General features: G+C 42.7%; 1 protein-coding gene across 2 annotated transcripts in view; it reads left to right on the forward strand.

The window, feature by feature from the left end:
* The first annotated feature begins 20 nt into the window (after positions 1-20).
* Positions 21-26,626, forward strand: part of mdn1 (midasin AAA ATPase 1) — a 62,992-nt gene continuing 36,386 nt past the window's right edge. For both annotated transcript variants that reach the window (XM_026142918.2, XM_026142919.2), the window contains exons 1-34: positions 21-309; positions 506-732; positions 899-1,123; positions 1,958-2,065; positions 2,363-2,555; positions 2,630-2,839; positions 3,229-3,360; positions 3,750-3,853; positions 4,070-4,184; positions 8,172-8,350; positions 9,335-9,416; positions 10,165-10,260; positions 10,404-10,516; positions 11,948-12,096; positions 12,255-12,315; positions 15,369-15,580; positions 15,672-15,775; positions 15,858-16,002; positions 16,100-16,196; positions 16,439-16,552; positions 16,973-17,120; positions 17,281-17,388; positions 17,886-18,037; positions 18,709-18,887; positions 19,794-20,002; positions 20,194-20,340; positions 20,425-20,566; positions 20,641-20,775; positions 21,633-21,771; positions 22,747-22,879; positions 23,290-23,420; positions 25,147-25,285; positions 25,721-25,835; positions 26,296-26,556. In XM_026142918.2, coding sequence (XP_025998703.2) covers positions 214-309; positions 506-732; positions 899-1,123; positions 1,958-2,065; positions 2,363-2,555; positions 2,630-2,839; positions 3,229-3,360; positions 3,750-3,853; positions 4,070-4,184; positions 8,172-8,350; positions 9,335-9,416; positions 10,165-10,260; positions 10,404-10,516; positions 11,948-12,096; positions 12,255-12,315; positions 15,369-15,580; positions 15,672-15,775; positions 15,858-16,002; positions 16,100-16,196; positions 16,439-16,552; positions 16,973-17,120; positions 17,281-17,388; positions 17,886-18,037; positions 18,709-18,887; positions 19,794-20,002; positions 20,194-20,340; positions 20,425-20,566; positions 20,641-20,775; positions 21,633-21,771; positions 22,747-22,879; positions 23,290-23,420; positions 25,147-25,285; positions 25,721-25,835; positions 26,296-26,556 — 4,900 coding nt within the window. In that variant the 5' untranslated portion in view covers positions 21-213. The remainder of the gene's footprint in view (positions 310-505; positions 733-898; positions 1,124-1,957; positions 2,066-2,362; positions 2,556-2,629; positions 2,840-3,228; positions 3,361-3,749; positions 3,854-4,069; positions 4,185-8,171; positions 8,351-9,334; positions 9,417-10,164; positions 10,261-10,403; positions 10,517-11,947; positions 12,097-12,254; positions 12,316-15,368; positions 15,581-15,671; positions 15,776-15,857; positions 16,003-16,099; positions 16,197-16,438; positions 16,553-16,972; positions 17,121-17,280; positions 17,389-17,885; positions 18,038-18,708; positions 18,888-19,793; positions 20,003-20,193; positions 20,341-20,424; positions 20,567-20,640; positions 20,776-21,632; positions 21,772-22,746; positions 22,880-23,289; positions 23,421-25,146; positions 25,286-25,720; positions 25,836-26,295; positions 26,557-26,626) is intronic.

Here is a 26,626-nt window from a genome sequence, read left to right on the forward strand (position 1 = left end):
GTGGGAGGGGGAGGTAACGAAGTTGACCCGGAAGGAGTCTGGCTTCACTCACATGTGGATGGCGTTTTAACGCCAGAGAACGTGTTTGTGTATTGAGATATACACGCGAGTGATGAACCTCTCAGTTTTCTTCAGTAGCAGGGAAACATTATCGCCAACACATCCCAGAGGCTGGTGTTTGCTGTAGCCCTCCACGAAAAGACATTTGAGAAGATGGAGAATTTAGTACTGAGTCTGTCATCACTAGGCACCATAGCGAGACATATTGACAAAAGTCACAGCCAGCTGAGCCAGTACCTAGCAAAGCAGGTAAGATTTGTTATTTCCTGAGCATATTATGATGGAAATAATGTGTTTATGTTCACATTGAGACTCTGCATCGTTAACCTTTCCTTTACGTGTTAGCGATCACGACCCTGTAGATTACGTTCAGGCTCGGTAACCCACAGGATTTAATTATTTTGGGTTGATAGTAAAACGTGTGGCCCACGTGATGTCTCCTCAGATATGGAGCCAGCAGGACAGGCAGTGTATTCTGGATTGTTTGGCTCAGCTGCTGCTAGAAAAGGATTATACTCTACTGATTGCACGGCACTTGCGTCCTCTGACACTGGACCTGTTGGAGCGCAATGCTGAGAGGGTGAAAGCTGGAGGCAGCATCAACCATGACCTCCATGAGCGCCTGTGTGTGGCCCTCAGCAAGCTTCTCAGCATCAGTCCTGACGCACAAACGTAAGTGTTCTGAGAAAACTACTGGTGCTGACGTTTGTCTTATTAAATCCTGTGCTCATTAACCCAGTGCAGACCTAGAGACTCTTGATCTTCATTTGTGCTGTAACACTCTTACACAGTAAAGTAAACAGTGTATCCTGACTAACTCTCAGCACCTCTCCTCAAGGTTTGGTGCAAGGTACTTCGACAATGCCCCTCCGGTGTTTCAGAGGCTCTTCTTCACCAGTGAAGAGTCATCAGCTGTGCAGTATGGCCCCAGAAGGATGAAGCTGCGTGACCTAATGGGTGCCACTTTGCGTTTCCTCCAGAGTGATTGTGCCAAGTTCCGAATGCTCTGGGACTGGAGCCCCTGCATGTCCCTTCTCCTCACCAGTGATGTCATGGTGCGATGGTATGTGCCTGCGTCATGTTTAGACCTAGATATCATTAGATATAGATATTGGATTTTCAATATGGGGAAAAGCGTCCTGGAAAAAAACAAAAACGGGAAGCTTTTTTTAAGGAAATAAAGGTGGAGCCTTCTCCTGTCAGGACTGACTCGGCTGCACGCTCAGGTTGGTGGAGAAGAGCACTCTTTAGCTGGCTACTCCATCTGGCTTAGTTGTTTCAAAGGCTTTTGCTACAACGTAAAGTCATTAATAAATCATAATAAACAAAATCAACTAGTTGCAATACTTGCACATATTTAGTCACAGCTAGTGTTAAGTTCAAAAAGTTGACTTCAGATGTATTAAATTGATTTGAGTGCATAATGCTAAAGCATGGAGCCTGTCTTGATATAAGATATAAGTCATTCCACTCTCAATCCAAAATCCTGAGCCAGTATTCCAAATGAAAGCATTACTGGACGGACAAAAGATGCAAAACGAGAGAAAGAATGTTACCCTCTACATGTTAGCGTTTACCAAAGATATTATATTTGGATAGAAGCCCTTTGTAATCATCACAAATTGGTTAGTATCTATAATTTAATTGCATATTTTGTCATAGCAATTAACGTAGGATTATATTTACTTGAAGATTTAATCGCAAAATGCTGTTAGACAAAGCCAAAAGTATGCTATCAGCACATTAGTGTTGCTATTCGAATCACTTTCTGGTTTAACTGCTCAAAATATTAACCAGTAATTTATAGCCAATGCTATTATATTTAACAGTCAACATTTATTCTTTGTTTTGTACTTGACCTGCAAATTACAGTTAATGTCACTTGTCACTCTAACAGGTACACCGCCCACTGTTTAGCATTGGTCTCTCATATGACTGATAACCAGAAAACCATCTTCCTGAGGAAGGTGCTGACGAGTGATGAGATCCTACACATGAAAATGAAGTATGTACCGTGTGTTTGGTGTGGACACTTGACCCAGCCATTCGCATTCGCAGTCTAAATGTGTTATTGTAATGGGATGCTACTGTTACATACACACAAACACATATACTTGTATTATATAAATACATTTCACAATAAACAAAAATATAGGACACAGCCTTATAGTGTCATTGCTGTTATTTCTTTATTTTTTCCACATATTTATGCACATGTCTGAACTTATTTTATCAACAACAGTCATGAATTGTAAATCTGATATTGTGGCGCTACATCCCTTTACCATTGATGCTTCTTTAGGGGTCTGGAAGAAACTCAGCAGCTGGAGTTTGAGAAGGCCCTGGTTTTAGCCAATCAGGGCTATGTGACGTGGTGCCAAGAGAAGGCCAACAAGTTTACTAGAGGCCAGGTGGTATCAGAGGACTTGTCGCAGAATGTAGTGGCAGTCTGTGGTGTTGTGCTACCCAGGATAGTTCCTAGGCAGCCTGAACAGGTAGGTAATCTTTGCGATATATCTGTCTCTGCTTTTTTTTTTTTTTTTTTCCTAATATTGGTTTCTACTTGTAGATTAATCAAAAGGATCTGGTGTTGGTTGACTCAACCTGCCGCAATCTGAGACGACTGGCATTGGCCGTGGCCTCCCAGAAACCTGTACTGCTCGAGGGTCCTATTGGATGCGGTAAAACTGCTTTGGTAGAGTTTATGGCTGCTGTCACCGGACATGCCAAAACTACGGAGATCCTCAAGGTGCAGCTTGGGGATCAAACTGACAGCAAGGTGAGAGACATAAAAGGAAAAAACATGTTGTTTCTTATGGTTCTATAGGAAGTGATGAAGCATTATATTTGACATTTAATATATAAAACAAACATTTTACAAACTGTCAGAATTGTAGGATTTGCAGGTTTGCACCCATATGTACTCAAATCAGAACGTCCTGGCCACTGTTGATGTAATATTCACAATATTTTGTTGATGTTGTGTTTTGTTTTGGTTTTTTTTGATGATATTTTGTTGAAGCACCTTGTTGTTGTGATTTGGCACTGTATAAATAAAATTGAATTGAAGGTGTTTCTTCTAGTTTCACAAACTTTTTTTTGAGTTTTCTAATAACTCATTTAGTCTGAAGGCTGAACATTTCAAAATGTCCTTGTTTTATATCACAGGTGCTCCTGGGAATGTACCGTTGCACTGATATACCAGGGAAGTTTATATGGCAGCCTGGAACACTAACACAAGCCGTGTCTTCAGGCCAGTGGATCCTCTTGGAGGACATTGACCATGCTCCTCTGGATGTGGTGAGTAAATACCCTACCTTTTTAAATATGAATGAATTGAAAACTATGGACTGGTATTTATAAAGCATCCAAACAAAGTTCTCAAGATTACAAGTCCCATTTTACATTGGTAGTGTGTTTCATTCTGGCCCAGCATCCATGGGCAGTTGAGGATCACCTATTAACCTAACATGCATGTCTTTGGATTATGGGAGGAAGCTAGAGTACTCAGAGAAAAGCCACGCAGGAAAACATGCAAACTCTACATAGAAATTCTCTAGTCGGGGGTTTGAGCCATCAAGTTGTTGCTGTCAAGATGACACTGCTAACCGTTACACCACTGAGTTGTCACTGGCAAGGAAAAAACTAGCCCTAAAAAAGTTCTTTTTTTTTTTTTCCCTCTCTCTCAGATATCTGCGCTCCTCCCTTTGATGGAGAATAAAAAGCTGATGATTCCGGGGCGAGAGGACTGCATTGATGTTGCGCCTGGATTCCAATTTTTTGCAACCAGAAGGTCAGACTACAGCGATTTGTTAAGGGATATGAAATTCTGATATGACTACTGAACCTGTCACATGTGCTTTGTGACGCTGGGATGTGTAATCCTATGTACGGTTAATCATTTCAAACTGTATGTACAATTGAGATGTACTAAAGAGTAATGCATGTTTCAATGAACACTGGCCTGTCAGATTTTAGTAGCAAGTAACTTGTGTTTTGTGGACTGTAGGATGTATTGTAGTGGTGGAAGCTGGCACAGACCCCAGAACTCCCATGCAGTGCTGTTGGACAAGTACTGGACGAAGCTGCAAATGGGCAACATGACACGAGAAGAGCTGAAGAAGGTGATTGGGAGGGTTTTCATGTTTAACTTCACTGTGGTTTCAGAATCAGAATCAGAATACTTTATTGATCCCTGGGGGAAATTATTTTTTGTTACAGTGCTCCATTTTAAACCAACATTAAGACAAGACAGACAATACGCTAACTAAGAATAGTACAATATATACATATATATACATACATACATACATAAGTCACTTATAAATAAATATTTGGAAAAGAAACATGTGTAGTTGTAGCAGCAAACAGTGTGTTAAGTGGATGCGTTGTACAGGGAGATGGCCACAGGCAGGAATGATTTCCTGTGTCGTTCAGTGGTGCTTTTCGGTAATCTCAGTCTCTCACTGAACGAGCTCCTGTGACTGACCAACATGTCATGGAGTGGGTGGGAGGTGTTATCCAACATTGTCTTTATCTTGGACAGCATCCGCCTCTCCGACACCACCTTGAGGGAGTCCAGCTCCATCCCCACAACATTGCTGGCCTTACGGATCAGTTTATTAAGTCTGTTGGCATCTGCGACCCTCAGCCTGCTCCCCCAGCATGCAACAGCATAGAGGATCGCACTGGCCACCACAGACTCATAGAAAATCCTCAGCATTTTCTGGCAGATGTTGAAGGACCTCAGTCGCCTCAAAAAATAGAGACGACTCTGGCCCTTCCTGTAAAGTGCTGTGGTGTTTTTAGCCCAGTCCAGTTTATTGTCAATGTGTACTCCAAGGTATTTATAGTCCTCCACAATGTCAACACTGACCCCCTGGATTGAAACAGGGGTCAAGTGTTTCCTGGTCTTCCTGAAGTCCACGATCAGTTCCTTGGTCTTTGCCACGTTGAGCTGCAGATGATTCTGCTCACACCACGTGACAAAGGAGTCGACCACAGCCCGGTACTCTGTCTCATCATCCCTGCTGATGCATCCAACCACCGCAGAGTCATCAGAAAACTTCTGAAGATGGCAGGTCTCTGTGCAGTGGCTGAAGTCTGTGGTGTAGAGGGTGAAGAGGAAGGGGGAGAGGACAGTCCCCTGTGGTGCCCCTGTGTTGCTGATCACCTTGTCAGACACACACTGTGGGAGACGTACATATTGTGGTCTTCCTGTCAGGTAATCAACAATCCAGGACACCAGAGAAGCATCCACCTGCATCGCTGCTAACTTATCACCCAGGAGGGTCGGCCTGATGGTGTTGAAAGCACTGGAAAAGTCAAAAAACATGACCCTCACAGTGCTCGCCGGCTGGTCCAGATGGGTGTAGACACGATTGAGCAGGTAGATGATGGCGTCCTCTGTTCCGAGACGAGGCTGATAAGCGAACTGAAGGGGATCCAGATGTGGTCTTACTATGGGTCGCAGCTGGTCCAGGATGAGCCTTTCCAGGGTCTTCATGATGTGGGAGGTCAGTGCCACGGGCCTGTAATCCTGGGGGCCACTGGGACGAGGCGTCTTTGGTACAGGGACGAGGCATGATGTCTTCCACATCACCGGGACCCTCTGCAGACTCAGACTCAGCATAAACAGTTTATGAAAGACTCCACACAGCTGGGGGGCACAGGCCTTGAGGACAAGGGGACTCACTCCGTCTGGTCCAGCAGACTTGCCTGAGTGAAGTCTCCTCATTTGCATCTCAACCTGGTATTGAGTGAAGGTGATGGGTGGGGGAGGGGTGTCAGGAATCTCACAGGAGGCAACATGTGAAGAGAGAGGCTGGCACAGTGGTGTGGCTCTGGATTCCAGGCTGACTGCAGGTGAGGTTGTGGGGGTGGGAGCAGACACTGTGGTGTCGAATCTATTGAAAAACAGATTCAACTCGTCGGCTCTATTCTCACCTCCCTCAGCTCCCCTGCTGTTGGTTGGCCTGAATCCAGTGATGGTCTTCATGCCCCTCCACACCTCTCTCATGCTGTTCTGCTGGAGTTTCCACTCCAGCTTCCTCCTGTAATTGTCCTTAGCCTCTCTGATCTTGTCCTTTAGTAACACCTGGACCTTCCTCACCTCCTCTTTGTTGCCCCCTCTGAAAGCCCTCTTCTTGTTGTTGAGGAGGGCTTTGATGTCCTTAGTCACCCACGGCTTGTTATTTGGGTAACAATGAACAGTCTGAGCTGGAACAATGGAGTCGGTGCAGAAAGTTATGTAGTCTGTGATACACTCAGTAAGCCCATTGATGTCCTCGGCGTGAGGCTCACAGAGTGTTTCCCAGTCGGTCACCTCGAAACAGCCCTGTAGTTCCGCTATTGCCTCCTCTGACCACCTCCTAACAGTCCTGGTGGTCACAGGTTCCCTCCTCACAATTGGCACATAGCGGGGGGTGAGGTGAATCAGGTTATGATCTGACCTACCAAGTGGGGGGAGGGAGGAGGAGCTGTATGCATCCTTGACGTTAGCATACAGTAAGTCTAAAGTTTTCTCTCCCCTGGTGGGACAGTCCACATATTGTTTGAATGTTGGTAGTGTATTGTCCAGTGATACATGGTTGAAGTCACCCGAGATCACAATAAAGGCACTCGGGTGCTGAGTCTGTAGCCGAGCTATGGCAGAGTGGATAGTGTCACATGCAGCTGTGGGGTTAGCAGAGGGGGGAACATAAACAGCCACCAAGATGACGTGAGAGAATTCCCTGGGTAAATAATACGGCCTGAGTCCAACAGCACACAGTTCAGTGTCCGGGCAACAAATCCTTTCTTTGATTGTTATGTTGGCAGGGTTACACCACCGGTTGTTAACTAAAACAGCAAGCCCACCTCCTTTACGCTTACCGCTAGCGATGCTGTCCCTGTCCGCCCGAACAGTGTGGAAGCCTTCCACTGAAGCATTCTCATCGGGAATGACCTGGTGCAGCCATGATTCGGTGAAACACATCAGGCTACACTCTCGGTATTCCCTCTGACTCCGTACCAGTGCTGAGAGCTCGTCGATTTTACTTGCCAACGATCGCACATTTCCCATCACGATAGACGGCAGACACGGTTTAAACCTCCTCCTCGCTTCGAGCCTCCGCTGTCTCACCGTCACCTTTTTTCTTCTCTTCTGTCCTTGACCTCTGCATCCCCGATGTGTTTTCCTCCAAATTTCAGCTGGTACTTCTGCGGGCCTGGCCAGCGAGCCGGCCGGCATCAGGGCGATCAGCTGATCTCTGGAGTAAACAGTCCGTGCGTGTAGGAGATGTGCCGCGGTCCCGTTCCATGATAAAAGTAACAGTTCCACGGCCACCAGAAGAACAAAAACTCTCTCAATCCACATGATTGAGTAAGAGATAGAAAACGGAGGAAAATACAAGTCAGAAAAAAAAAAGAATACGTAAGAAAAAAGAGCTAAACTAAGAGAAAAGCAGGAGCGACTGTAACAGGCTGCACGCTGGTTGGCGCATGCGCACTCAACAGTAGATTCCCTTTTTTTTGCAAAAATATGTGCCTGTATTCTAAAACAAGACATTAGCTTTAGTGTTACAATTAGTGTTTTATTTAACCAGTAAGGGAACTCCTCCTCTCCTTGTATAATGGTCCATCCCTTGGTATCTCCTTCACGCTCATGAAACCGTACTTGTTCTTAAAAGGACTTGCTGTGTCTAGAAGACGCACACAACTTTTTTTGATTGGATAGAGGGATGTCTTTAAAAATGCTTAATTAAAAACACCTAGCACCTTACCAAGGAGGAATTCAAGCAAGTTAAATCAGGCAGCAGCAAGCATCGTTTTTTTCCTTTTACTTATGAAGTTGCATGATATTCGGACACATGGAAGTCATAGGAGTCAAAGCCTGTATATTTTCATCGATTTGGATATTTAGAAACTTTGAGATGATCTTTTCTGCTGCAGTTAGGGACAAACTTAAGATTTCTGGTCAGCAAGTCAAAAATGATGCTTTTGCTACAGGGTTTTAATCCGTTTTTTTGCAGTATAAAAATCCTAAATCTTTTTTTTTTTCTCCATCGTGCATTCCTGCTGTAAGTTCTGTTGTATCTGTTTCAAGCTGATCCTATCCCTCGTGTATGTAGGTGCTCATTAGTAGATATCCGAGGCTGTCTGTGGTGTCAGACCATCTCCTGGAAATCTTCTGCCAGCTGACTGGGGAGAGACACTCTGAGCTGGACACAAACAGCCCTCCAATGCCTGACAACAGCCAGCAGCACAACTCTGACGACAAAAGCACACAGCTGAGGGCGCTTTCACTGAGGTGAGCCCCAGCTTGCTGCTCTCTCTTCTCCTTTTTCCTTTGTCTAACATTTAAATTCTAATCAACACATCAAATTGACCTGTGGCACTAAAAACATCAAATTCCACTGAATTTTATCCGCTGGTGACTAAGGCTGCCAGTTTTAATAACATCTATTATTAATTAAAGTACGCCGGTTGTTTAACATACTTAAAGGTACACAAACCAACTCACCCCAACCCGACAGCTGAAACAAAAAACTAGATGTTTCAATGATTGCAGCGCATCAAAACTGATTCTGGAACAGACAAAGCAGGCTAACATTAAGGTTCTGCAGTGGACTTCCCAAAGCCCCCAGTGTCTGTTGAAGGTGACATTTAACCAAATGTTAGTGGGTTATACTTCTGACCCAGTATGTTATACTTTTGACCATGTGTAGATCAGAGAAAATCCAAAATAAATGTAAACCTGTGCCACCCAGTTGTTGTTGTTGTTGTTGTTGTTTTTTGTTTTAAATCATTAAAGATCAATCACTGCATATAGGATCATGGGGTTTTGATATACGTTGTTTCTTGAACATCTGGCCTATAATCCACAAAAGCTGTATTGTCATCGCAGCCATTTGGGGCATACGCAGAACCATGACCATGGAATTTATGGTCTTAAATCTATCACATTATCCCCTCCATCCAGTCTGCAGTTCAGTCTTCATGTGATGAACTGGTTTTCAATAAACTCTTTGCTGCGATCCATAGTTTACTGATTAAAATGTCCTTAGAGCAGGAAACTGGAATCACAGATTAATCAGGTCACATCAGTGCATTTAAGTAAAAGCGGACTCACTAAAGTGCTCATTGAAATTTCTGTGTTCTTTCCACGTTCTTTTAGTTTGGTAGATGGGTGAAAATTTGTGATCCCGTGTCTGTTGTGACAACCAAAATCAGGTTAGAAAGATAAGAAGTCTAAAAAATATGTTCTGGATACTTCTCCATTATCACTCTACAGGGACCTGCTGAAATGGTGTGAGCGAATCAGCGTCAACTTTGACTGCACCTCGTCAGCTACAGCACAACATGTCTTCCTAGAGGTCAGTGAATTCAATTTATGAAAATGATCACATATGGATGTTTCATTCATACACATGCCAGACGATATTACCATAGAAACCAATACACGGTTGTAACCTCCAAGACTCATCCACGTATTTCAGAGCCAGCCTTGAAACACCTTCTATTTATTTATTTATTTATTTTTTATTTATTTTTTTTATGCAGTGACTATGAAAATGAGAATATATCATTTACTGTGTAGTAACTGAATCGTAGGATGTTGTTCGCAATAGACATTTTGGATAGTTTCGGCATGAAAGGGACACATGAGATGAACAAGAGTACTGGTGATCTTCCTACTCTGGCAGGACAAAATTGTCCCTGTTCCATAGCTATGTAGTTAGTTGTTTCTCTAACTGCTTGGCTAAAATCATAGGAACACAGTTAACTAGATCACTAACTACATGCGACATACGGTGGTGTGAAAACGTATTTGCCCCCTTCCTAATTTCCTCTTTCTTTTTTCTTTTTTTTTATATGTTTGTAACACTGAGATGTTTTAGATCACGAAACAAATTTTGATATTAGAAAAAGATAAGGCAAGTAAATGTCTAAATGAGGGTGTTTTATCATTAAGGGGAAAAAAAGAAGAAAGAAACCTGTGTGGCCCTGTGTGGAAAAGGATTGCACCACCTTGTTTAATAATGAATTGGCTGTGATTAACCACATTTTTTATAAAGCGCTACTCTGTCAATTGAGTCATTTTCTGGTCTTTGTCTCCCTCAGGCTCTCGACTGCTTCACAGCCATGCTGTCTCATCCCGAAAGTAGACTGCGAATGGCTGAGATCATTGGAAGCAAACTGAACATCTCCAGAGAGAAGGTATTTGAGTGAACAGTTTTATGGTAAATGAAAGCAGTTTGAAGCATATGTTTCAGATTTGGATAGAGGACCATTCTGATGCCACTGAAATCCAATTTAACTGTAATCTTGGTTTTTAATTTGTGGCATCTGCTTTTTTCCAGGCCCAGCACTTCTGTCAGATGTATCAGCCTGGCATCTTGCTAACTGAGCTGGAGGCCTCAGTGGGCAGAGTGACTCTGATTCGGAAACAGACTGAAGCAGTTCAGCTGAGTGTGTAAGTGGGACATCCTACTCTGGCAAATCCTTTCTATGTTTCCACGATATAAAGTGCTGTGACAAAGTATTTACCTTTTCTGATTTATTTTTGTCATGTTTCAGGTCATTAAACTGACTTTAATATTAGATGTAGATGACTTCTAAAAACAGCAAGATGCTGTATGTAAATGATGATTTTATTTATCAAAGGAAAAAAATGCTTGTTATTCATTCGTTCCTACTCAGATTGGCTGGATGCGACTTTGACTTGTTTTCCATTACGATCGAGTACCACCTAATGTGTGTGGGGTGGTTATAGCAACATGGTCAAGTGTCCTGTGATGTAATTAGTCTGCGACTTGAACGCCATGACAAAGGTGGACTTCCAGGTGATGTTATACCTGCTCGGTCTGTGGCTTTCTGTGAAACTTGGGGACCACGGCGATTTCCCTGTTGCCAGGTTTCAAAAGTGGCGGTTTTGATTTTCATGAAGGAGATGCTTTCATGACTCATCAAGTGACTAGCTAATCCACTGATGTGATCATCCGAGGTTGCTCGGGGCCCCATTGGGATACGTACTAAAAAAGCTACCACCTAAGGGAAAACCGTGGTGAGCGACCAGAGTAGGTACAAATGGGAAAAGTGACTGTAATCTCTCCAGGGTGTCTTGAGACTGGTCCGGGGGGACATGTCTAGAACACCTCACCTAGAAGGCACCCAGGAGCCATCCTTGTCAGATGCCCGAACCACCTCACCTGGCTCCTTTCGATGTGGATCAGCAGCTGCTCTACTCTGAGCCCCTCCTGGATGGCTGAGCTTCTCACCCTCAAAACTCAAAATTCCCACCGCTTGTACCACGGTGTTTTGGTTGCTACCCAGAGCTTAAGATCATAGGTGAAGGCAGGAACATAGATCGACCGGTAAATTGAGAGCTTTTTGATTTAGATTTTTTTTTTAAATTCGCCTCTCTTTTCACCATAATGGACCGGTACAGGGTCCACATCACTGCAACCACTGCATCAATCCATCTGTCAATCTCCCGCTCCCCTCACTTGTAAACAAGACCCAGAGGTACTTAAACTCCACTGCATCAAGTGGAGGGGAGTTTAATTCATCCCTCATCCATAGTGGGTGATGCACCCTTTTCTGGCTGAGGACCATGGCCTCAGACTTGGAAGTGCTATTCACATTTCTGCCACTTCACACTCAAGCTGGAGGCCACCACCGTGAAGCCAGCACAACCACATCATCTGCGAAAAGTAGACACCCAAGTCGGCAATGCAAACCAGGCTCTTGCAACAGTTATATAAGGGCCGAATGCAAAAGTGTAATATTTTTGCATCCACGTGTTTATGTGGGTGAACATTAACTTCAATGTTGACACAAAAAGTGTTTTTGTTGTTTTTCTGCAATGTGCAAATATTAACTGTTAATGTGTTGTTTTAAACAGGGAGAACCACACATTTGCTGCTACACGACCATCTGCCGTGCTACTTGAACAACTGGCAGTGTGTGTGGCCAAGGGAGAGCCGGTTCTTCTGGTGGGGGAGACTGGAACTGGAAAGACCTCTACTGTACAACAACTAGCTAGAATCACAGGTGAGCTCAGGTTTGCGCAAAGATAAAACTTGGCTGTGGCTCACTGGTGGTTTGAACCCTCCCTCCCCCTGTCACTATGTCTTTAAACTCCAATTATCTCCATAAAGCTCTGTGAATGGTTCATCCTATTTGAAATATTTCCTATTTGTTCAATCCAGGACACAGGCTGCGGGTTGTGAACATGAACCAGCAGAGTGATACCGCAGATCTGCTTGGAGGGTGAGTCACACAGCAACTGTGCATTAATTGCATAAAAATAATACTCTGTCACTAAAACTATATAGATAAGAACAGCAGTCAAGTGTTTGTGACAACTGGCAATGAGTCATTCACATTGTGGGAGCGACCGTGGCTCAGGGGGTTGGGAAGCTCATCTGTAACTGGAAGGTTGCCGGTTCGATCCCCCTGCTCTCTCTGTCCTGGTCATTGTGTCCTTGGGCAAGACACTTTACCCTACCACCTGCTGTTGTTGGCCAGAGCGCTTTGGGTGCCTAGAAACGCGCTATATAAATGCAATCCATTATTATTATTATTATTGTTATTGTTATTATTATTATTATTGTTATTGCTTGGATAGCTCATTTCCCCTTCGTAAATGAAATCGTAATTTAAGAATGCAATATTTGTATTTACTCAGGTTATCGTTCTCTAATATTACATTTTTTTGAAGCTATGAAACATCCAAGTATTACAAATATGCTAAAAAAAAGTCACGAAGTGGACAAATGTTTTATCATAGCAATGTAAATAGCTGCAATTCACAACAACAGTCATCTGATTAAGTCCCTCCAGTAGTTTTTCTACTGATCCATGAAGACTACTGATAGTGTCTTTGCATTATGTATGATGAAGAGTAACCGGCTCTTGACTGGAGTTGTAGAGGCATCTCAAAGTCTATTAATGCACACCCTACAGTGTGTCCTAGATACATCATCAGTGATATAATGGGTTGTCACTGGGTCTTTCAGGACTTTCATGTTTATACATCCTCACCCTGATGACCTAGCTAGCGTAGTTAGTCCCCAGCTTGTGTCTAAATAAATTGTGTTGTCCATGGGTCCTGCCTTTTCACACATATCTTGATGGCCTCTCAGGTATATTGGTGATGTGCAAGATGGCTCTCTTGCTGTGCAGTCTGCTGATCTCAAGTAACTTGACGACCTAGTAGATAGACTGGCTAGCAAAACCTTGACAGCTGACATCAATGGAGTAGCTCCTCATACTTGGCCCTCTTCCTCTCAAATACCTCTCCAATGCATTCTTCTAAGGGTACAGTCAGTTCCAGCAGGGCCACCTGCCTCGATATGTCAGGCCTGGTTGTCACAACTACTGTGTCAGGGAATTCGAGCTGTCTCCTTAGGTTAGCCTTCCAACTGCCAGGCCTGAGCTGTTGTCAGAAGTCCTCTTGTATCCTGTTTCTTTTTTCTCTAGCCTTGACAAAAACAATAGTGCTTTGTTGCCTAGTGTAACCTGTTGAGAGATCTGCTGATATCTTCTGTAATAACTCAGCACCTAGTCAGGGTGCCACTAATAACATCCTTCTCCCAGAGCTAACAGCTTAACACATATGCTAATAATTTTCAGTTCTCTGCCGGGCCCCAGGAGGAAAGGTTGGTTAGGTTTGGGAGGGCATCGTTCACTGACTGAACCTTGATTTGATTTGACCTTCCAATAGTCCTGAACACAAGATGTTCTGGTCTATTGCCTGCGCCCATCTAGTCCATATTCCTTGCTTTTCATCCCAACCATCCTGCATCCTTCTCCCCCCATGCTTGGATTTCTTTCTGGGATAACTGACATGTTGAGTTCTTGGGGTGCTGCCAGGTCCTGCCCATCCTACTGCAACTGTCCCCACCAGCTGTCTGTGTCACAGCCACTTGTCCACCTGATCAACACCCTCCTGAGCCCTCCACCTCCAGCTTTTCCTCACCTCTATGCTAGCCAAAGAGACTCTCTCTACAGCAACAGCACTTGCCTGAATATCCATGAATTCCTTCGAAAGGCTGCTTGCAGTGTTAGACTGCAGGAAAAAACCCAACCCACCTGTGCAGGATCTTGATAATCTTCTCAAAGGCCCCCACCACAATGATGGGACATGGTAAACCACCTGCTGATACATCCAGGCCTTTCCTCTTAATTGGCTTCCCAGGTATTGATTGAATTTGGACTTCTCCTAGTGCATATGTTGCCCTTCTACACAACTAGAGATCAGAACCTGGTTGTCATAAAGTCCATCTATACCCAGTTGATCAGGTGTTTGAGACCTTGATGGATCTATTTTATCCCAGGAGTCAATATTGTGATCACTGTCAGATTGTCCATGAAAGCCCTCATTGGGGGCCCAAAATGGGGCCAAGCATATTCATGGTCAAAATAAACAAAATCTCTGAGAGGGTACACCCAATGATTATTCCCTAATCTAGCCCATAGAAAGCAGATGTTACTGGTCCAGCCGTCTTTACTGTAACTGAAGCAGCTGTAATAGTCCAAAATTTGGTTTCTGATCTTGTCTTGAATATGTGTTGAACGAGTGTGCTTTCCACCAGTTTGTGTGAGACTGTCCCATGAGCATTGGCAAGGTCAAATCGCAGAACTGCAAGGTCAGCATTTCCCTCCTGGATAAGCTAAATGACATTTCCTGTCTGATCGATGATCTAATACCCATGGAGCGCTGAAGCAGTGTCGATATATGGATTGCTTAAAAGGGATTCTATGTATCTGGCAACAAAGCTAAAGTATATCTTCCCCTCAAAGTCGAGGAGTGAGGCGATTCCAAATTGTTCAGTGACATCTTCTTCATATTTCCACTGCTGTGCAACTTTTCCTATCCTCCAGCTAACCTTGATGGAGTCTGGGCCACTTGATGTAGACAATGTAGGAGACTCCACTTGGACCTGGTGCTGAGGTACTTCTACTTGCCTTGACAACCTGCTTGACCTCTCTCAGGTTTGGCTTCTTGAAGTGGAATGTCACTATGGGTTATTGCAGGTTATCAAGGAAAAAACTGGATGGACCAGAGCTTAAATCAGTGTCATATTCTCAATACGAATGGATACATCAATCTTTTAGTTGTAGCAAAGAACAAAACCCAAATTGTGAAAATAAAAAAATAAATCTTTTCCACTGGTTTTAAGTCATTCTTTTGGTAACACTTTGGTGCCAAACTCTATTAAGTAGTAAAAAAACCCAAAACGTCCCAGTAATTTCTTTTGATGATTTCTTCTTAGCTTAAACTTTTTTCCTTTTTTTTTTTTTCTTCTTTTAAATAACAGGTACAAGCCAGTGGACATAAAGCAGATCCTGCTCCCTCTGCGTGAGGCCTTCGAGGACCTGTTCTCCCAGACCTACTCGAGAAAGCAGAACCTGACCTTCCTCGGTCACGTGCAAACCTGCTTCAGAGGCAAGCGTTGGCAGGATCTGCTTAAACTCATGGACCACGTCTGCAAGTCTGCTCTCACTAAGGAGCTGCAAGAGAAATCAGATGGTAGTGCTCCAGAATTACTAGATGGTTACACCGGCTGTGTTAGAGTAAAACACTGACGTTTTCCTGCGTGTGCGTGTTTGTGTCCGTGCAGCTGCTTTGTTGCAGGAGCAGTGGGAGGCACTGGCTTCAAAACTTAATCAGACCCAGCAGCAGATTAGGGCCTGTGAGACAGCCATGGTCTTTGCCTTTGTGGAGGTAAAGACTTAAAAAAATAACCACACATATGTTCGGGGATCAGAGCGTGGTAACCCTTACCTGTGTGTGTTTTGCTTTATAGGGAACATTAGCTCAGGCAGTGAAGAAGGGCCACTGGATCCTGCTGGATGAGATCAACTTGGCAGCAGCAGAGACCCTCGAGTGTCTGAGTGGACTTCTTGAGGGCAACACCAGATCTCTAGTACTGCTGGATCGTGGAGACACCGGTGAGGACTGCCATTACCTTGCCCCCTTTTGAAAGCCTTCATTAAATACTTCCAAAGTTAGAACTCTGTAATTTTTTGTTTGTTTTTTTTTGAGTAGAGCCCCTAGTACGCCACCCAGACTTCCGGCTTTTTGCCTGTATGAACCCAGCTACTGATGTTGGGAAGAGGAACCTGCCTCTGGGCCTCAGAAACAGGTGAGACTATGCAGCGCTGCAGACTACGCAAGAAGCTTTATGCCACAGGCATAATGCTCGACTGATCGAAAAGTATTTGTTTTTATATATTATATGTATATTTCTATACAAATATTTTTAAATCTAAGTAAGCATGTGTATGTTTTTGATCAAATGTTCTATTTTCCTTCCTTTATTATACAAGAATTAATTCCAAAATGGGAACAATGCTTCATTTCTAAACCTCTGTATGTTTCGCTTAGGTTTACTGAGCTGTATGTGGAGGAGCTGGAGAATGAAGCTGACCTGAGGATCCTGATTTCAGATTACCTCAAGTGCTTAAATCCACATCGAAGTGTCATCAGTGGCATTATAAGGTTGGCTCTTATAAATGCTTGAACTTTTAAAAGATCGTTTTTTTAAAGACGTTGCTGAACGAGTGTATTTCTTTTGTACACCATCCAACAATATACCTTCTTTGTTGATGCTATATGCAGCCTGATGCATTGTGGACTCGAATAGGTAGAGCGTAGTTTCAAGAGCGTGTTTGCCTTTTGTGTTTTTGATGCAGTCATCAAACAAACATCCTTACTCATTTTGGGTTAGTTAATTGCATCATAATCAAACTGCCATAGATGCTTGCGTTACAAGCTTGCTGTTACATTTTATTGTTGTTTTTTTCACCCTCGGCTTCTGACACTTTTAGCTTTAGGATAGGATATATATGTAAGTGTGTGTGAGCTGTAGGTTTACACTACCTTTTGAATGGCTTATTTGTCAAATGTATTTCTTTGCAGCTTTTATCTGACAGTACGAAAGGAAGCAAGCTCACGTCTGGTGGATGGAAGGGGCCACAGACCCCACTACAGTCTGCGGACTCTGTGCAGGGCCCTGAAGTATGTGGCGCTAAACCCCTGTAACAACGTGCAGCGCTCACTTTATGAGGTGGGAACCAGATCTCTTATTTATAAGTAGTCATATTGAGAATGGTCAGTTTTGTTTAATGCCCTGTGTTTTTTAATCATTATTGTTATTATTTTAGTATTTGAAGGTTTGATGTTTTTGTACTTGTTATACCTGTTCTTCAACTGCGTCTTGTGTGCAGGGGTTCTGCCTGAGCTTCCTCACTCAGCTGGACAGAAGCTCCCACCCTGTGGTCCAGAAACTGGTGTGTCAGCACATCCTGATGGGAAACACAAAGTGTCTGAAACAAGTAAGATCTTATCAGAGGTGCTTTAAAAAAATGATGAGAAAACCCCAAAAAGTGTGTGTGTGTATGCATAAAACAATCTTAGATGAAGATACCACAAACCAAAGACGTTATCACTTTCAACACACTTCATATGTGCTCTTTCTCTTTTCTAACAAGCATGAGCTAAAATGGATTTTAAAGTTCTGAAAAGTGACTTGTTGTAGCTCAGGAGGTAGAGCAGACCATCTACTAAGTAGAAGCTTTGTGGTTCGATCCCTAATACAAGACGTGCGTGCCAAATATCTTTGGGCAAGATATGAACGTGTGAATGTTAGATAGATGTAGCACTCAAAGCAAAAAGTGCTTGTGTGAATGGCTGAATGAGGCAAGTTGTATAAAACACTTTGAGTGCTCAGAGTAGAAACGTGCTATCATTTACCAGTTTAGGGCGAAGTGATACGGAGGCATAATTATATGCAACCTTTCTGTAAAATGTTTGTGCACTGTGTTTCCTACAGTCCATCCCGGCACCCTCAGGCCGACCCTGTGTTGAAATGGAAGGCTATTGGGTTTCCCAGGGGGAGATGGAACCAGGTCTCGACCCCAGCTACATTCTCACTCCCTCAGTCAAGCTGAACCTTCGCGACCTTGCCAGAGTGGTGTCTGCAGGGTGAGCTATCACCCAATCTGACCCCTTGTACAATGTTCCCCCCTGAATCAATGGTTTCATCTATAAATCTCTAGATATTCATGTTGACAGAGCTAATTCAGGCCCTTCAGTAAATGATGCACCAGAGTGCATCAGGACAAATCTGTGGTTGGACTGAATTGCCCTGCAGTCAGTGGCCTACCAAACAGGAGGCTTTGATGTTTTTATAACAGTGGAAAGAAAGAGCTGTGATTCAGCCATCAGCTTTCCTGTGTTTCTCCAAAGCGATACATTTGTCTATTCCTTTCTGCTCCTACGCAACATTAACATGCCAGACTTAAATGTGAATGGTGAGGACATCACTTCTTACTTTTAGAATTTTGGGGCCAGTGCATATCACAACTATAAAGATTTTTGAGTTGAAAATCATACCAGTTTGTTACAGGCTTTAAATGTGAACAATATGTGTGCAACAGGAGGCGGCCAGTAGTTGGTAGTGTTGCCTCACAGCACAAAGTTCCTGAGTCTGACTCCATCTTCTTCAATGTATTCTGTTGTCACAAACAGAAAAGGTTCAAAGCATTTTGTTTGGTTTTGTTTATAACTCAGAGGTCCTTCACCACTTAGCTGCTCTTAAGGTTAATTTCATACAGTCAGGAAATAACGTCACAAATGTTGCTTTGGCTTTACAGGACTCACCCAGTGCTGATCCAGGGAGAGACATCTGTGGGGAAGACCAGTTTGATCAGGTGGCTCGCTGCTGCCACCGGGAACCAGTGTGTGAGAATCAACAACCATGAGCACACCGATGTCCAGGAGTACATTGGCTGTTACTCATCAGATGACCGGGGCAAGCTGGTGTTTAAAGAGGGTATGAGCATTTAAAATAGTGTTACAAGACTCCTGGGGCTTTTCTCTAGGGAATCAGCTTTTTCATGCTCCCCGTGCCTGCATGGTTTTTGTCTAGTTACTCAAGCTTCCTCGTGCAGTCCAAACATATGCATGTAGGGTTAAATGGGGATTCTTAATTGGCTGAGAATAAGGGACAGAAGGAGCTTAAAGTGAGCAGAATAAATCACTGTATAGTTAAATGCGACTTGTAATGGTCAGTAAGACTAGGAAAGATAAACGCCTATCGACTCTGTTCCCTGTCCCAATGGCAGTGTTTTGTGCAAAGAAAAATAAGAAGCTGCATTATGTTGTCCTGTAAAGAGTAACTCACAGCAATGAAGAGCGAAGCAGTCATGTGACTTGCAAAAGAGGAAAAAAAAATCAATGCATTGAAAACTTGAAAGGTTTTCTCTGTATGTAAATACCCAGTTTTTTAAGGCTTAATAAAATGAAGTGTGAACGAAAAACAAACAACATTTAGTTTCATAATTTAAAACTATATTTATTGTAAAATGGAAGAAAGGTAACAGATGTTGAAATTGAGACATTTATATACTTCGTCATTTTGAATCTGATGGAAGCAACATGTAAAAGGGAAAAAAACTGAAACGAGGTAACAAAAGACTGTAAATTTGTGCAACACGTGTGAGGTTGGACTGTATCCAGAGGCTTACTATAGATCTTCCCTCAAGACCTCCTCTGAAAAAGCTGAATAATGTAAATAAAAATCAAGACTTTCTATTTCACAAAGCATCCAAACCATTTGGGAAACTGTCAGAGAATAAAAATTGCTAATAAATGAGAATCACAGTTAATTACCTTAACTGCTAATGTGAAGTAGCTCGGCCCCAGTCCACATGGCTAATTTTATTTGTCTTTGATTAAGGCGTTCTTATTGATGCTATGAGGAAAGGCTACTGGATCATCCTAGATGAGCTGAACCTGGCCCCCACTGATGTTCTGGAGGCCCTCAACAGATTGTTGGACGACAACAGAGAACTCTTTATGGCTGAAACTCAGGAAGTCATCAGTGCTCACCCCAGGTTCATGCTGTTTGCTACCCAGAATCCCCCTGGTCTCTACGGTGGTAGAAAGGTATAGCATTCCTTTAGCTTAGGAAGATGGATAAAGTAGCTGTGAAGTGAAATATTATTTGGATAGAAATCATGAAGATTTTACATGATCATAAAGGTACGGACAGGCCTTTTTATGAAAACACACACAAAAAAGTTGGCAGAACGTGTGTATTCATCATACATATATATATTCTATGCAACACTATCTAGGTGCTCTCCAGGGCTTTTAGGAATCGCTTTGTGGAGCTACACTTTGATGAGCTTCCCAGTGCAGAGCTGGAGATCATCCTTCATCAGAGGTGCAGCCTTCCCCCATCTTACTGCACCAAGCTAGTGAAAGTCATGCAAGACCTTCAGGTAAGTGTTGCACTGTCTCTCGCGTCTACTCGTATCTTTCTATTACTTGCCTGTTCTCGTTGATCCTGACTAATTGTTCTACAGTCCTTGCGCAAAGGATCCTCAGTGTTTGCAGGCAAACAGGGCTTCATCACCCTTAGAGATCTTTTCCGTTGGGCGGACCGCTACAGGCTGGAGGAACAGGCAGAGGCCTCTCGGGACTGGCTGCAGCATTTAGCAGATGATGGTGAGGCTCATTAAACAACCCATTAAATCACTTCCACACAGAGACCCTAAATTGAAATTTTCACTCCCCGACAGGGTATATGCTTCTGGCAGGACGTGTGAGAAAACCTGAAGAAGAGGTCATCATCCTGTCCATCCTGGAGAAGCACTTCAAACGAACGGTGAACCCGGAATATCTGTTCTCTCAGAAACAGGTTGCCAGCCAGTTCAGTGAGTCACGTATTGCATGACATTTTCATCACCAATGATGATACTTTCTGTTAAGAGATGTACTCTAAAACACTGGTCCCCAACCCCCGGGCCTCGGACCGGTACCGGTCCGTGAGTCGTTTGGAGAGTTGAGGCTCAGGTGTGAAATGTATGGTTTTCAGGGTTTTTATCGGTTTTCAGCGTTATTTTGTTATCGTTTTTATCGTTGACTCGGTTTTCCTGGGTCTTATATCAGAATCAGAATCAGAATACTTTATTGATCCCTGGGGGAAATTATTTTTTGTTACAGTGCTCCATTATAAACCAACATTAAGACAAGACAGACAATACACTAACTAAGAATAGTACAATATATATATCATTATAAGACTATACTGACTACTAAGTACAATTTTCCATTGACACTTTCCTTACTTTGCACTAGTATTTAGTGAGTGTTTAGTCTGCTTACATTACTTTAATGATAGCAGCACTCAAGTTGCATGCACTTTCTCTCAGGTTTCAATGTTAACTGTTAACATTTTAGTTGACATGGAATACTTAACATTGCTGATTTTATCTGTTTGTAAAAACAATGGCAGGTGTCACTGTAATATACACTTGCTTAAAATCTGCAGCATCTGCTTCATGCACTGACATTTAGAATTCAGATACAGTGAACAGAGTTAAGTATGATGTTGAAAGCCTGTAACCAGTATTGTGTACATGGGCGGAGTACATGGGTAGCGCCAAATCACAGCGACCGCTGCCTTGAGGCGACTACTGTTGTACTGTGCTTATTATATTAGAACACAAAAAAGTCGTTTTAACTAAGCTCGTGATCAACACAGTGTCGTGTTGTTTGATGATCTCAACAGGTCCCTTCATCGACAGCATTGCTGGAGTCCCAGAGGAGTTCCGACATGTGGTGTGGACACAGGACATGAGGAGACTGGCTGTGCTCCTCGGTCGAGCGCTGCGATTTGGCGAGTCTGTCCTGCTTGTAGGAAACACGGGGTAATATTAAGATATTATTCTTAATATCTGGGAAGTAATGAAATACTTTAACTCTAATTGAGTATAATTTTTAGGTATCTGTGCTAGAGTATTTTTTTTTTCTGACAACCTTTTAATTTTTCACTCTATATTTTTAACTTCCTAGGACCTGGCGTCCACATATGTGGACATCACATTTTGGGTTGTCTAGACCAAAATACTAAACTCTCAGGAGGTTAAATAAATATCTGAACTTTCTACTCAAATTTTCAAAACAGACTTGTTATATTCGCTTGAACAAATTTGAGGGGACTTGTTATTTCACATCCCTATGGGCCTAATACACGAAAGATGATCCTATTTTCATATTGCGAAGTGTGGTGTATAACAACCAAAGGTAGACTAATCGTGTTATTTAAAAGACTCTACTGTGATGGATTCAAAGTACAGACTAGTGTGTGGCTGTGGGGCCCATGGTCATAATTTGATATCAGGTGTAGCAGAGGTGACGATGCTTTGATTAATTCACTGAATTCAACCTTCATACAAACTTTATAGTCTATAATATAAAGAAATATAAACAGTGTACTCATAGTGTAGAGGATTGTGATTCTTTTCCCCATGCTGAGCCACTAGAACCGGTTTTAGGGTTCTCGCATATGCTTTCCATTAGATGATATACCGACATACCAGGTAGTTTTTGAACTCCAAGTAAATTGAGTCAGTTTGAAAGTGCAACTCCAGTCAGTCTCTGTTCCTACACTTAAGTGCTTTCTATCTTACATTCACATATATTCATCCACTGAACACATTGGGGAGCATCTTGGGGGTTCAGGATCTTGATTGATCAGCTCTAACTCCTGAGCTATAGCAACCCCATAATGTACAGATTTGTGAGAGTCATGTCTTCATGTTTACTGTGCATATACGTTTTTTTTTTTTATACATAAATGTCTAATGTCATGTGTTTTGTATGTGCTCCTGCTCCTTCACCAGATGTGGAAAGACCACCATCTGTCAGCTGTTTGCTGCTTTGGCTGGACAGAAGTTCTTTTCAGTCAACTGTCACCTCCACATGGAGACATCTGATTTCCTGGGAGGACTCCGGCCTGTCAGACATACACATCAGGTAGTGATAAGTCCTCACTGGGACCGCTAGTGATATTCAAAATGTGGAGGGAAAATATGTTCTCCACAGTACTGAAAGTTGTTCATCTGAATCTGTTGTTCATCTCATTCAAAAAGTGGAAAGATTCTTGCCCCCATCATGTCAACTGGGGTGGGGTGGGCGGGTTAGTTAGTTAACTTAGAAAGTTAACTACATATTTCTATATATATATATATATATATATATATATATATATATATATATATATATATATATATATATATAATTATACATCTGTGATGCATTTCTGTAAATTCTTATTATTAAATTGGACTTGTGTTGATGTTGATACATTATAAAGAAAATCCTGGTTAGTAGTGTAGAAGCACAAACTTCTAAACTAAACTAAATATCTGTGCATGTCTGTGTAGAATGACGGGGAGGACGGCAGACTGTTTGAGTGGCATGATGGGCCCTTGGTACAAGCCATGAAGGAGGGAGGTGTCTTCCTCATGGATGAAATCTCATTGGCAGACGACTCTGTCCTAGAGAGACTCAACAGGTACCCACACAAAATATACATGTTCCATATCTACACTTATCTTGAGGGTCAACAACCCTGCAGCTTAAGAAAGTAAAATAAAAGAAGAAAACTGTTTAGATGCTTTAGAAAACAGAAAAACTGTACAGTAGTATTTTGCAGTATTTTGTTCTGAATGTTATACATGCTGCAAATTGAAGTTTACCTAGTAATCAGTATTTTTTTTTCTGCCACTGAAAAGTTGCTATATAGGAGGCTGTTTGTACTTAACACATTAACTTAAACAATTAAACAAAAAACCTTATCAAGTGGCCCAAAATGCTTTGTGAAAATTAGAGTTAGCAAGATCATAACAGAATAAATATGTCTTTATTATACTGATAGAATAGTGATATGTTGGGATCTTGGGTATTTTCACAAATAGCATTAACATTATATCTTAATCAGAATCAGCAATTAAGATACAACAGAGCAGCATGACGTTGAAGATAAGGACAGGGCATAAGCAGGCAATAAGAGTGAGATAAATACACACAGTTTTAAAATTACATAGTTTTAAAATTAAAGTGACTGAAAGGTGAATAAATAACTGTAATGTGACTAAAAGTGAATAAAGTGTCGGTAGTATAAGAAGAGTGTAGTTTATGTTTCTGGTGTGGGAAATGATCTTATCGGCTGGAGTTAAAAAGCAGAGTGGCTTTGGGGACAAAGGTGGCTCTCCTCCTCTCAGTCCTGCAGGAAATGCAGTGGAGGGGAGCCATTGAAATGCGGGGTGAAGAATATGAGAGGGGTTGTTGATGATTTTGGCTGCCTGTCTAAGGGCCTGTTGGCTGAAAACCTGTGCCAGCGTTCTGACAGGCAGGCCAATGATTTTAGAGCACACTGATGCAGTCTGTTCCTGTTCTGAAGGCTGAGGGAGTGGAACCAGCAGGTGATGGAGAAGGCCATGATGCTTTCCAGGAAGGCATAGTAAAAAGTCATCATGATGGGTGTGCTGACTCCAAAGGAGTTGAGTTTCCTAAGGAGGTATAGCTGTTGGTGGCACCTCCTGAGAATCTCCTCTGTGTTAGCAGAGAATTTCAGGAGGTTGTCAAAGATGGTTCCCAGGTATTTGTACTCCTCAACTACCCCCACTGGTTTCCCGTGGATGGTGGTGGTGACTGAAGCAGCCAGATCCCTCTGCCTACTGGAGAAGGTCACCACCATCTCTTTGGTTTTGCTCACGTTCAGTTTAAGTTTGGAGCTGTCACACCACTCTACAAACTCCTGAAGAGTGGGCCCGTGGTGTTGTGAGGGGCCTGACAGCAGTGACAGGAGAACTGTGTCGTCAGCATATTTCACCAGGTGACAGTTGGGCTGTGTGGATCTGCAGTCATCGCTGTAGAGGATGAAGAGCAGGGGGAGAGCACACAGCCCTGGGGGGAGCCAGTGGAGGTGGAACAGAAACCGAAAGAGAGTTGTTGACCCAAGCTTTCTGAGTCCTGTTGGTCAAAAAGTCTTAAGTTAACATTGTTAACATACAACCTTAAGTTGTATTTGCACTCGATTGCTTGTAGTTGTAGCGTTCACTTGTTTGGTACTTAAGAAAAGTTATGTCTTGATGCACGCTCAGTCATCCAGGTAAGGAAATGCACAGAATTGACTTTTTGGAATGTGAAAAGTTCCTCTGAGCGTAAACTTGCCAACGTTTAATTTTAAAAACACTGCACAAGCTTTGACCTTTGATAGTGTGTTTGTTTGCTACCAGTGTTCTGGAGACGGAGAAGTCCCTTGTATTGGCAGAGAAGGGCAGCGGAGATCGTGGTGACGTGGAGCTGATAAAAGCAGCTGCAAATTTCCGTCTGGTCGCCACCATGAACCCTGGAGGAGACTTTGGCAAGAAAGAGGTGATGAAATGATGCAAAATGGTACAAGCTACTGTTTTTCCTGTAGGGAAGTTTTTGTTAGACTTTGATGCTGCACAAAATAGCTGCTTCCACATTTATAATAGAACAAAAACAAAGAAGACACAAACGCATCACGTGAACTGTTGCAAGTCACAGCCCCAGAAAACACGCATTGAACATTTTAAACCTACCACACATATTTTATGCAGCATTACACTGCACAAAATATCTGAATATTGCAGAAATTAGACCTGTTGTACAGATCTGTCACAAACATTAAACTTTGCCTTTTATTGTACATTGCACATATTATACCTAGAGTGGCTGGTGAAACACAAAGTCATGATGATGGACTTATTTATGTGCTGAAGGTGTGAGATGGAACTTTACATAGGTGTTATCTGATTATACTTGTGCATGTATGTTTCTTCACAGCTCTCTCCAGCCTTAAGAAATCGTTTCACAGAGATCTGGTGCCCTCAGACCAACAATCGCAGTGACCTGGTTAAGATCATCCAACACAACTTGCGCTCAGGCCTCTCTCTTGATGGTAACCCATTTACAGTTCACCGGGTTTAAAATGACCAAGTGCATAGTTTAAAAAGCGTTTGACTTTTATGTTATGAACCATGTATGATGTTTTTTAGTTAACTTCAGTTTTATTCTTCTGGTTTGTCTCCACAATTCCACATTGTTTCCAGCAGTAGCAGGCAGTCATTTTAAAAAAGACAGCTCTAATACACACTTTGTTGAGCAGTATAACAGGTGTAGTTAGAGCCTCGAGTCTAGAACATGGGAGACTATTTAGCATTTAAAGAGATGCACGTTTCTCAGAAGTTTGAGAATAAAGAAAAGCTAAAATCCAGAGTGAATATCGAGTTGTGTAGCAGATGTGGAATTTCCATAGTGTGCTGTTGCCACTGAGTTCTCATTAGAGGTTATGTTAAAGAAGGTGATAATTAAAATGACTGATTTCAAGCAGGTGAATATAACTTTTTAATTGAACACAGGTGGGGATGTTGCAGAGCTAATGCTGGACTTCATCGAGTGGCTCACACAGCAGGACTTTGGCCGCCGCTGCATCCTGAGTGTTAGAGACATTCTTTCATGGGTCAACTTCCTCAATGCTGTGTGCGAGCGGGATGAAGATAGCTTCATGACCATGGGAGCTATTGAAGACGAAGATGAAGCCGAGTGGGACCTGCGTCTGGACACTGTTACCGCCTTCATCCACGCTGCTTGTCTCGTTTATATCGATGGCATTGGCTCAGGTGAGCTGACGGCTTATGTTTAAATTCTGCTGAAAGTTTGGCACTGAAAGAAATTGTTGGTAGATCCATT

Source organism: Astatotilapia calliptera, chromosome 15 (genome assembly GCF_964374335.1).
Source record: "Astatotilapia calliptera chromosome 15, fAstCal68.1, whole genome shotgun sequence".
Lineage (NCBI taxonomy): Eukaryota > Metazoa > Chordata > Actinopteri > Cichliformes > Cichlidae > Astatotilapia > Astatotilapia calliptera.